The sequence below is a fragment of the Pelophylax lessonae genome, assembly GCF_965119305.1.
Source record: "Pelophylax lessonae genome assembly, chromosome: 3".
NCBI classification, from domain to species: domain Eukaryota; kingdom Metazoa; phylum Chordata; class Amphibia; order Anura; family Ranidae; genus Pelophylax; species Pelophylax lessonae.
Window position 1 is genome coordinate 247675525 of NC_138770.1, and position 12742 is coordinate 247688266.

General features: G+C 41.6%; 1 protein-coding gene across 1 annotated transcript in view; it reads right to left on the bottom strand.

The window, feature by feature from the left end:
* LOC309550822 (uncharacterized protein) overlaps positions 1-12206 on the bottom strand; it is a gene marked incomplete at both ends in the record, with an annotated part of 410136 nt that extends 397930 nt beyond the window's left edge. Inside the window, one exon of the mRNA XM_082251167.1 lies at positions 12110-12206. Within this exon, the coding sequence (XP_082107293.1) occupies positions 12110-12206 (97 nt within the window). The remainder of the gene's footprint in view (positions 1-12109) is intronic.
* Between the last annotated feature and the right edge of the window lie 536 nt (positions 12207-12742).

The window sequence follows — 12742 nt, forward strand, 5'->3', positions numbered from 1 at the left end:
ATTCTGAGTTGTCCAGGGAAGAATCTGTGCTGACACCGGTCATACCTTCGGATCATATCCTTGCTGCCATCAGCACTAACCTAACCTCTCCTCATGGGGAACAGATCTTGGGTGCCAACCTGATGCTCCCACAAAGAGACCTGCTGGCAAATGTTTTGTACCTGAGGGGTTATGCATCAGACTGTTGCGTACATACCACAATTAAGAACCAGATGTCCTGGGCTATTTCCCGTCAGTTCTGGTGGCCATCTCTCTGCACTGATGATCCTGCATATGTGGTAGCTTGTTCGATCTGTGCCCAGAACAAATCTATGTGGCACCTTCCCTTGGGCCTACTACGTCCCATTCCCAAGGGGGAGCATCCCTGGTCTGACCTGGCCGTGGATTTTTTTGTGGAACTTCCCGCGTCCCAAGGTTACACGGTTATCCTCATGGTTTTTGACCGGTTCTCCAAAATGTGCCACTTTGTTCCTTTTAAGCTGCTGACTACCGCTCATGAGCTTGCCTCAGTGTTTTGCCAGGGAGGATTTCCACTTACATGGGTTGCCTAAGGAGATTGTCTCGGACCGTGGGAGCCAGTTTGTCTCCAGGTTCTGGCGCGTCTTTTGCTCCCAGTTGGGTATTCGACTCTCCTTCTAAACGGGAGACGTTTATCTGCTTCTTTGTACCAGGTCGGGTGGTTGTCGACCCTTAATCTCAACCTCAGGGTGCCCACTCCTAAACTGGCACCCTGTTTTGTTGTGCCATTTTGCATCCTCTGTAAGGTGAACCCGGTGGCCTATGCCCTTGATCTTCCTCCTGGCGTTCATATCTCCAATGTCTTTCACGTGTCCTTTTTGAAGCCACTGGTTGGCAATCGCTATACTTCTTCAGTTCCTCCCACTTATTTCATTCCTGTGGGCAATCATGAGGAGTATGAGGTTAGCAGCATCTTAGATTCTCATCTTTTCCAAGGACAGGTTCAATACCTGGTGCACTGGAAGGATTATGGTCCTGAGGAGCGCTCCTAGGTTCCCTCCACTGATGTTTATGCTCCCGCCCTTCTCCAAGCTTTCCACGCTCAGAAACCGTTTTTTGCTCCGTGGAGGAGGGGCCGTTGAGGGGAGGGTACTGACAAGGTCTTACTTTGCCTTGCTGTTGGCAGCCATCTTGGCTATGTGCAGACTGCTGTCTCTTATAAATTCTGTTTGCATCATCACTTGCCTGCTGCCTGGGCGTAGCTCAGTGATGATGTTGCACACTTGACTATATATATATCACCTCAGGGCTTGCAGTCCTTGCCCTTGTGTTTGTGCTCCAAGCTGCATCACTGCTCGCAGTCTTCTGTTCTCTGTCTTCCTCCGTGCATGACCTGGATTGGATGACGAATTTCCTGGCCCTTGATTCCGCTTTGGCAGATGATTCCGCATAGGCAGACGTTCCAGCATCAGCAGACTACCCGCTACTGGACTCGACCCCGGCTTGGATGACTACCCGCTTCTAGACTCGATCCCGGCTTGGATGACTACCCACTTCTGGACTTCACCCTGGCTGTTCCTGATTTCGCTCCTCACTCTTGCTGTGCATTTATTGTTGCTTTCCTTAATAAACTGCTTTATTTTACTTGCATCTTTGTGTAGTCTGGTTTCCTGGCACCCTGACACCCTGTCTGTACCATGTGATCATTGTGACTAATCACAGCTAGCAACACAATTGTAAACAATGAATGGCATGAAACAAAGCCATTCATTGTGTACAATTGTCATGTGATATGCTGTGATTGGCTACAGTGATTACATGGTACCGGCAGTGGGCCAGTACACTGATCAGTCATCTGCTGTGTACAGTGGAGACAGCAGGTGCTAGATCACTCCGGAGCACAGACTGCCGGGCTTGTGCAAGGCATGTTCTAGGGTGGGTGTCATATGAGATCCATCCAGAACAATAGGGGCCCCGCTCAGGCATCATTTTACAATGGCCCAGGTGGGAAGCAGTTAAAGAGCACACTTTCCAGTTAGATATAAACTAATTGTGGTTTCTATTTTTGACACCCCACTCAGACCTATTACCACTGGATAAAAAAAATGCAGCCAAAACTACCTATAAACAAGCATTTTTTTTTAAAGGTGTAAAAAAAACGTGTTTAAGGTGCTGCTGTTGTATTTTGGCCAAGCAATAATCTAAGAGTAAAAAAATTAATTAAACAATAAAAATATGTGATGCCAGAATACAGTGTCACTTTCACTGTCCATGAGAAACCTACTGATTTGTAAAAGCAAATATAAAGGCATTTCCTAAACATGTCATTGAGAGGATTCCCATGTTTACCTCAAAGATACATAAAAACAACAACCCACTTCTCGCAGTAAGGTATTTTTAAGATTTTTTGCGTTAGTGCCTGTATCCAATGAACAAAATATATCATGATTGCGTCCCATCACCCACCCCACAATTGATTTCAGTGAGTTTTTATAAATCCCCTTCAATCTAAACCCAGAAACATTGACTCATCCATGGCCATGTATAGCTGGGAGCAAATTATGATCAAGGTATTTATATTGGACCAGCAATGTAAGCAGATAACTAAACAGGTAACAGTATCTATGTTGCCCTATACCTTTAAAACCCAAATGTATGGTTTAAACAGTGTCAGACTAGAATATATAGAGCTCACCAGTAAACTCAGCATGTGTCAACCGGAAAATAACAAATAACTTAAAATATGTATAGACCCTTAACATGATTCTACAGCCATACATCCACATTTCTTACATTTAGATAGTATTTATACAGTGTACGTCATACTTTAGATAATAGAAGGCAGTAAATTCATTGTTTGAACTGCTCCCCTTGTAGGGTCAATAGTCTATTCCTTCAATGTTGGAGAGAATTTCCTCCATTGTTCATTTATTGGTCCAAACTTGTTAGTTTGAGTTCATTTGTTTTTTTTTGTATTAACCAGATAGGTACAATAACATAACTATGGCTTCAAGAAAATGTCTACTTATTCATGTTGTTCTAAGCTCATTTTATCCCTGTATAATTTGCTCTATTGTCTCATGCCGCAAAAAGCACCCCATGCAAAATTAATTGAAGCACTAAATAATCTGATTAAAATGCTACATAGGAAGGTTAAAGCCTAAAATGTTTGTACAGGCTAAAGGTTTTTCAGCTTCATGCATTCTATCCATAAAGGTAAAAAACCTTCTCTGTGTAGCAGCCCCCCCTAATGCTTACCTGAGCCTGATCTTCTAGCAATGTGCACAAGCACATCGGCTCCCTGGAGACTCTCTTTCCTCATTGGCTAAGACAGAAGTGGGAGCCTTTGGCTCCTATTGCATTAATAAAAGCCAGTGAGCCAATGAGGAGAGAGAGGGGACGGGGCAAAGCCAAGCCGTGGCTCTGTGTGTGAATAGACACGCAGAGCCGTGGCTCGGGAGCGAGCGTGCTCAAATGCCCCCATTGAAAGCTGCTTGCTCTGGGAGCACCTGGCAGGAGGGAGGGGCCAGGAGCACTGACGGGGGACCTAGAAAGAGAAGGATTGGGGCTGCTCTGTGCAAAAACATGTTTATTTATTAATTTTTTTACTTTAACCACTTTACCACTAGAGGATTTTGCTGTCTTACGTCTGGGCCACTTTTTGTGATTCGGCGCTGTGTGACTTTAACTGACAATTGCGCGGTCGTGCGATGCCGTACCCAAACTAAATTTACGTCCTTTTTTCCCCACAAACAGAGCTTTCTTTTGGTGGTATTTGATCATTTGTGCGATTTTTACTTTTTGCGCTATAAACAAAAAAACAGCGTAAATTTTTAAAAAACAACAATATTTTTCACATTTTTTATATGAAATTCCCCCCAAAAAAATGTAAAAATCAAAATTTTTTTAAATTTTTGGCCAATTTGTTTTATGTTACCTATGTTTGGTAAAAAATCACAATAAGCGTATTTTGATTGGTTTGCGCAAAAGTTATTGCGTTTACTAACTAAGGGAAAGATTTCTGTCATTTTTGGTGTTTTTTTTTTTAACGAGTAATGGCGGCGATCTGCGATTTATTTTGCCGGACTGCAACATTGCGGCGGACAGATCGGACCCTTGACTGACATTTTTGACACTTTTGGGGGTACCAGTGACATTACTGCAGTAATTCAGTGCTATATATATGCACTGTTACTGTAAAAATGACACTGGCAGGGAAGGGGTTAATTTTATTGGAGAGGGAGGGGTTAATGTATGCCTGGTGCTTACTGACGTGTGTGGGGGGAGGTGACTGTGTGACACAAGGACAGATCCAGGGTTCAGCTATGCTGAACCCTGCAATCTGATCCTGCCTGTCACTTAGGAGATCCACCCGCTTGTGTTTACACAAGCAGGCGGATCTCCACACTAGATCCCCATCGATTGGGGAAGAGCAGCGGGACGATAACAGACCACTACGTCGCCAGACAATAACAGACCACTTTGCCGCAGTAGTGTCCATGTAAGCAGACGGCAAGTGGTTAATATCACTTTAACTACAGGGAAACAGCTGGATACATATAAGGAAGCTGTTTTGCCTGTCAAATAATTTTTAATTTTTGTCCATTCAGTCTTGGAATTTGCATAGCTCTGCCAAATACCACAGCTGAGTAGGTGACACCACTTACACTCAAGGAATACAGTGGTATTCTCCTTCCTTCCCCAACCTGCTAACTGGACAATGGAAAAGCACCAGTGTACTGCTGGCAATATATGTCACTTTTTCTTCACTCATTCTTTTTCCTCCTATCAGCATTTTCCTTATCAATTTGCATAGTGCACACCTGGTTGACTGCCAGTCCTGCTCCTCCCTCGTCCAGTCTGAGATCTGCTGTATTGTGGATTACAACAGAGTGATATGAAAACTCATACAATTACATCTGTATTGAAAAAAAAATCCATTTACTTATTTATTAATGAATTCAGGGCTGTATTGATTTGTGTCTTGTATATCTGCCTGGAGTTCACCTTTAAAATTCAGTATTTTCTTACTGAGATTAGATTTATATTTCAGAGTGTTCAATGCTATACATTTTTTTCCACCTCTTGATTCTAATTAGGTATTAGTTGTATGGATTCTATGAGTAGATTTAAAAGACATAGAAATGTAGAGCAACCATTAAACTAATGCAAAGTTGCAATGATAGTAGAGATAATGATAGTGAATAGTTGCAAACAAACATTTAACATATTGTGGACTGTATTTTTATCAATGAGCTAACAATGGAATGACTGGCAGAAATCTTTGGACATAAAAATACAGATATATCTGCGAAAAACAGCAGAGTAAGCAAATTGTTAATGAGGAAAGAGATAAAGTGAAGGGGATTTGTGGTTTGGGTATGTTAGAGAAAACATCTCAGATATCCTTTAAGAAAACCTCAGCCTGCCAGCTCATGTAGTTAATGAGCATTGGAGGCATAATTTACCTCTTTAATAGGAAGCTATGTAAAATGCAAGAGGGCAGTGGACCTCACAAGGTGAAGGGGACATTCTAGCAGACATTCTGTATGTGAAAATGACAGAAAGAGGTTCACCGCTGCAATGAACTTATTGTCATTAACATTTGCTGTACACTATGAAAATAACTACCAATGTAACTAGATGTCAAGAGTTTGCATAGTATGTTAATAAACCTGAATAATATGTAAGATCTGTAAATTGATGCTTTAAAAAATAGCAGTGTTGTCTTTGTAATGTGGGTTGCTTTAAGGTACATTTCAGGTAACCAGAAAATAAGCCTTGTAATGCAAACAAAGGACTCCATCACCTGCCCTGGGCTTCTGATTTTTAAGTAGGCTTAGTTTTAGAGCACTAATATGCCTCATTGCCTTTAAATACCTTCTACATGGTAATCTTTAGGTTTGAGAACACCATTTGCTGAACCTACAAATATGGCAGGCCAAATAACCCCAACCTGCAGTTTAAGGCTTCTTGATATTTCTCAGACGAGAAAATGCATGTTACGGATTCATGAAACAAGAGTCTGCTGTGTCACATAGAAACAACTGTAAAACAAGATAAATATGTAGTGTATTAAATAAAAATCAAAACGTAAAATAAGAGCCTAAAGGCAGGACATGTTGTAATTACAACTCATGGGACCCCATAGAAAATATTGCAAAATTTTCATGGACCTCTAAATTCTGCTTTCCAAAGAAAATATATCCTGAAGATTTTTAAAATTCCCTTAACTAACTCAACTAAGATTCCCCTAATGTATGCCCCTACTCTCTCACCTCTAATTCCTCCCACCTGTACCACCTATTGTGCTGTACCTACAGTTGCAATCAACAACCCCCAGCCCCTACCCCTTCAACTTGACTGCTGCAGCAATTAAGAAAAAAAAGGGGAGTCTAAAATAAATAAATACTTACCTAAATCTTCAGTCTCATGAAGAGCAGGATCCCAAGTCTTCTAACTTCTGGACTTCAGAGTGGGTGTCTACATTGCTGTCTTGGAGATGAATCTACTCTCCATTGGTTGGTCAGAGATGGGGTCATCTCAGGCTCCAGAAGATTGTAGTCTTGTAATAACATCATAAAATGGGGTAGCAACCACACAGTTGCCGGACCACCAGTCTTCACTCCCGGAGGAGACTCTGCAGCAAGCACATGGTGGCATACTCATGGCATGAAAAAGGTGTTGTGCTTTTTTTTCCCTTTTTTTATTATTATTAAATAAAAGGTATGTATTATTCTTTAAATACAAAATAATGGGATCAGGCTTTGGTGAGGAGTGGGGGGGGGAGGGTGGCTAGGAGGGAAGTTGGGTTAAAGCGGAGTTTCGGCCTCGGGGGTGAAATTTAGATAAAAATACCCCCGGGACAGTCAGGGCTAGTACATTCCATAATGGATAGCCTCTGAACTGTCCTGGGTCGCACTTACCTTTTAGAAGAAATACTTTCCTTGAAAATTTCTTCTCCAGCGCTGCCATCTCAGGTGTGGGCAGCTGAAGCCAGCGCGATCCTCTTCTGCGTCCTCTTCTGTGTCCTCTTCTTCCCAGAATGCCCTGCACTGGCCCCGCTCGTCACTTGCGGGGCAGGCGCGTCATCCCTGCACAGCTTCTAGGCATGCCCACAAGCTGTTTAGTAGGGAATGACGCGCCTGCACCGGAAGTGACAAGCGGGGCCGGTGTAGGCGCATTGATTCCTGGGAGTGATGACGTTAAGCTCCCAGGAGTCATCGCAAACAGGAAGAGACGGCGCGGGCCGCGGCCGCAGAGGGAGGAAGTAGAAGGAAGGTAAGTATACTTTTTTCTATAACAAGTTAAGTAAAGAAAAAAAAATTCGGGAGCATCCATTTGTTTTTCAGGGCAATCTCAGCAAGCGGATGGGCCAAAGTTGTTTTTGAGCCCAGAACTCCACTTTAATGCTGGAGTTCTGCTTAACATCTGGGCTGAGTGATTTCACAACCTTGGAGTTGAAAGCCATTGACCTGAAGTAAACAGGTGCTACAGTAATGTTATTACTGAACTCCCAAATAGACCTATTGTCTTACAGGTTTAAGACCCAGAGCGATCAAGAGCATTTGCCTCAGACACATGGGCCTAATGACACCATTTTCTCATCCAATGATTAAGCATAATCAGAAGACTTTACAAACATTACCCCTTTAGCTTCTAAAATACAATCCAAGAATTAAAATAGTTCTCTTTTTCTGGGGGTTTTTTTTTTTTTTTTTGGTAAGTGAGGACACTATGCTGATTTACTATCATATTGTATTTGTCAGTATCTTTGTAAAGCTGCCAAGTTTTAGCAATGCGAATGGCAAATTGTGAGAGCAGCAAGCACAGGCAGGTCCTTTTAGCGGCCCACACAGGGCAGTGTAGGCATTTCTTCACGTCTACTAATCATATTATAGGTCCAGGATAGATTTACAATCAGATTTGCCACTAAGAAGTTCATGTAATCTCCGTTGAAGAGTGACACCATTTTATCTTCACACGATTCCCTGCCTCTCACACAAGTAATTCAGTTGCTTCCACACTGTCACTTCTGACAGGCTGATTTAATCTTCATCCTCCTGCATGCTTCTGACCACTGTGCTGAGTCATTAACCTTGACTCACATAATTGAATTCAAGGTTGATTGCCTGTGACCCTTCTCAGTAAGGTTTTCAAAATGTACATATTCATTACGAGCTGCATTTCTAAACGGATTGCACAGGGAAAGCTGTAGAAATCAGGTTACTTGGTATGCAGGGGGCGAGGAGGGCACTAATTGCATGTTTGAGTTGAGGATTAGATTATGAAAAGAGAGAGAAAATGAAGATAGGTCCTGGCCGGCTCTCTGTTACTACCGCCAATTGATATCCTATTAGTACAACTCATTTCTCTAGCGTTTTATAATCAATTTAATATGACATTATGATATAAATGATCCTCTATTTCAAAGGCTTTGGCATTTGTGGAATTTGTGTTTGGCCCTTCAAAGCATTAAGTCAAATGTTCTACGGTTGCAACATCGCACATTAAATAATTTTCTTATAATAACTTAATTGTTACCTGCCATTTGCTTGTTTGACATTAGCTGGAACAAGGGTCACTACACTATTACCTGCTTTATTGTTAATATCTTCATTTCATAATTTATTATTTTTGACTCTTACAGTGGATTGCATCATTCTGCATCTAAAAGTTTGTAAGTAAATATATATTACCTATAGTAAGCAATATATAGTACTTATATATTTTTTCAAGTAGTATATTTACCTAAAAGCTATCTTTACACCTAAATGCCTGGGTTTGGATGAAGTCTGAAATCAGGCTTGCAGTGGAAGTACCCGCTTTGCACGTTGATTAATGAAAGCTGGAGACATAACTACTGAAAGCTCAGGGTTGCCATGAGTAGGGATATGTAGAGGGATTTTGGCTAAAAAGATTCCACCAGAAAATACAAGTTTTTCCCCTGCAAACTCTTGCTAACGTGGACACTTTAAGATTGCTTTACTAAAGGCAAATAGGCTGTTCACTTTGCAAGGGAATTTTCCCCAGAGCTTAGTAAATGTGATCAAATTTTACTTTGCAAAGAATACTGAATCAGGTTCAAGGAAAATAAAAAAGCTGCATTACTGTTTGCACACATGGCTGATTTTTTTTTTAACATGGGGCAAAAGGGGCATCAGTCATCAGTCTGTGGGGCCCAAAGCAGCTGCCCCTTGAGCAAGCCAGAGTCAGCTGGAGTTCTGCCACCCCTGGTACTGGTCAATTGTTGGCTACTCACTACTGTCACTTGTAAATACAGAAGCACTGCAGAGGAAGGAGGGGGCAGGGAATCGACACAGGCGGAAGTGCTTCCCAAAAGTCTGCATGGAAATGTTGTGAATTGTAGCTGCTCTTCTGCAGCCCCACTCTGATACACACCCTCAACCCTGAATTCTGCACATAGCGCTCCCCTTAAGCCTGCACTCTATACATAGCACTCCCCTCAACTCTGCACATAGCACACCCCTCAACTCTGCACATAGCATGTCCCTCAACCCTGCACTCCACACATTGCACACCCCTGAACCCCACACTCTACACATAGTGCACCCCTGAACCCTGCACTCTGTACATTGCACGTCCCTCAACCCTGTACTCCATACAATGTGCATCCCTCAACCCTGCACTCTGTATGGAGCGAACCCTTCATCTATGCACTCTTTATGTAGTGCACCCTTCAACCCTGCACTTGGTACATAGAAAACCCCTCAACCCAGCACTATGTACATAGCTCACCCCTCAACCCTGCATTCTTTATGTAGCACACCCCTCAATCCTGCAGTCTGTACATAGCGCACTTCTCACCCTTGCACTCTGTATGTAGTGCACCCTTCAGTTATGCACACTGTACGTACCTCACCCCTTAACCCTGTACTCTGTACGTAGCACACACCTCAACCCTGCACTCTGTATGTAGTGCACTCTTCAACACTGCACCGTATGTAGCAAACTCCTAAACTCTATGCTCTGTATGTAGCGCACTCCTCAAACCTGCATTCTATACATAGCACACTCTTCAACCCTGTACTTTGTATGTAATGCACTCCTGAACCCTGCAGTCTGTATATAGTGCCCTCCTGAACTACTGGTATGTAACAATGCCTCAATGTTAGTGCATTTTGACCACACCCACAATTTGATGCAGCTGTAATGATGTGCAGTAGCCTCTAGCAACCAATCAGTGAATAGTAATGATCTGCTGTAATCTCTAGCAACCAATCATTGAGCATTACTGATATGCAATTACCTCTAGAAACTAATCACTGAGTGGTAATGATATGCTGTAACATCAGGCAACCAATTGCAACTGCTGCCTGATCTGCTGCAGTAAACGGATTTTGAGTCTAGGTGCTATTCATTGTATACCTCAGAGCAGGGGGGCAAGAAAATGTTTGCCATGGGTCCAATCATTATTAAGCATGGCCCTGCTTGCACATGATTTGATGATGGAAGTCAGCAGACCTTTACCTCTTTCACTAAGCCCTGGGACTAATTCCCCCTGCAAAGTACAACTTCCCTTACAAGGTAAACAGTCTAGTTGCCTTTAGTAAACCAACCCTTTTCCGCTTTGTGCATCAAGCTGCTTTGGTGGAACTTACTTGAACAAAAATACCTACGTTTTGAGGTGTATTTGAAAATTGCATACCTGTTCAACCATTGAAACTGCATGTAAAATATATTCTGTACCACTGGGGCAAAATCAAATGTTCTCCAGCTATAATTTCTGAAGCTCAAATGATATTCATTGAAAAGCTGTGTGAATGACCACTTTCGGCAACTAGATGGAGCTGAGGAGCATATTTATTTCCTATCATACTCAGCTCTATCTAGTAGCCATAATGTAGTATTTTTCCAATTCCCATAGTTTATTTTTCAATTAATAACATTTGATCTGCAGAGAATACAGTTTAAGAACACTTGATTTTTTTCCCCAGAAATAATTTAAATACAGTTTCAATGGACAAACAGCTATGCAAAGTTTTTTATATGCACCTGTTTTTCCCCCTTATGAAGAATGTGTGTTTTTTGTTTAGGATGAAGCTGCATTTGAAATAGTTTAGTTTGCTTCTTTATGTGTTTGTGTTTTCTTTTTTTTGCCTTCCCCATTTACTCATCAAAATGTTGACATTTCACTGAAATATCCAGATTTTTGCCAAAAGTTTGGATAATAAAAATTTTTTTTTTTCATTCCTAGGCATTGACAGTGTTACCAAATGTTCTAATATAGAAGAAACGCAAGGTCCTGGAATGTTCTGACTGCATGGGACTGACTGACTGAATGGGAATGACACAATACTGCATGTGTTGTTATTACACTCAGCCAGCTGAATATATGCGGCCAGGGATGGCTGCAGACAAGAATCAGTAGATTCTTGCTGGTGGTTGTAAACGCTGTTTGCAAACACTGTGTGCGACCAGCAGCAGCTGTCAATGGCAGACCTTGCTGCTGTTCACATGTAACCACTTGTATGAGCAGTTATATGCGAATACCAACCCTGGACACAATGAAGATTTACTAAAACTGGAGAGTGCAAAATATGGTGCAGCCCTTTAAAGAAACCAATCAGCTTCCAGGTTTTATTGTTAAAGTTTATTGAACAAGCTGAAGTTAGAAGCTGATTGGCTACCATGCACAGCTGCATCAGATTATGAGTGCTTCAGTTTTAGTAAATCAACCCAATCAGTGTAAGTCCAGGATTGACTGGCAGCAGGTAATCAGCCAGTTTGTATGTGGCCATATCAAAACGTCTTGCTACGTTCAGAGGCAGTGTTTAGCCAAACATATTTAGCCACCTCAATGTAGCCCAAATAGTTTGGCTGCCCCACCACTTCCTATACAGTATGTATTCAGATTTAATAGCTTCATGACAGGTAACTAACTACTTGCCTGGATTTTTTTTTAAAAAGAACATCTTACTTTAGTAATAAACATGTGGCATTCCCGTTATTTACTTTCAATAAATAAAAAAAGAGAAGAGGTCTCCCACTCTACACAGATCACCGTCATCATCCATTATCCACACTTTTACTTACGTTTTTTATCCAGAACACAGTTAAACATTCTCACTGCATAACTGAATGAAGCATTCCTGGCATAAATACATTTTGATAAATGTTCAGCACTCACCAGAAAGTGAATAAGCCTGTTTCATGCCCCTACGTGATGGCATTGAGTGACTATGACCATCACAGTCCAAGTCACCATTGCCTCCAGTCATCTCCATGTCTTCTGCCCTTCACCACAGTAGTTTTCACACAGTTCCTTGCCACCTTTCTGTCTTCTTCTCTTTAGGGATTTCTTGTTAGTCTTGTCTGTCATGTTGTAGTGCAAAGCATTTCCCATTACAGTGTACAATGTAATCACCTTTGTCCTGCTTGTTTTGTGTATATAATGTTGCTTAGTAACTTTTTCCATTCCTAAGTGTTACCAGCATGAGGTGTAACAATTTAAACATATGTGTGCATAATCCTTCTCTTTCACTATGATGATCTTTACAATGCTTATTTTTCTGTTCTGTTTTATAATTTGAAATGTCTTGCAACCAGAGCACACAATTACTAAGGTTTTCTTTATTCATGTCTTTGTTAAAGCTGGATTCTCCAACCCATAACTGCTGTATATTTACTGTTGTTCAGGCTCTGGTTCAGGATCCCCCCCCCCAAAGAAGCATGGAAATACACAACAGTGAATTTAAAGCCTAGTACTTGGTATCAGAAAAGTTGAAGAAAAATACTGCTTTCTGAACAATTATATAAAAAA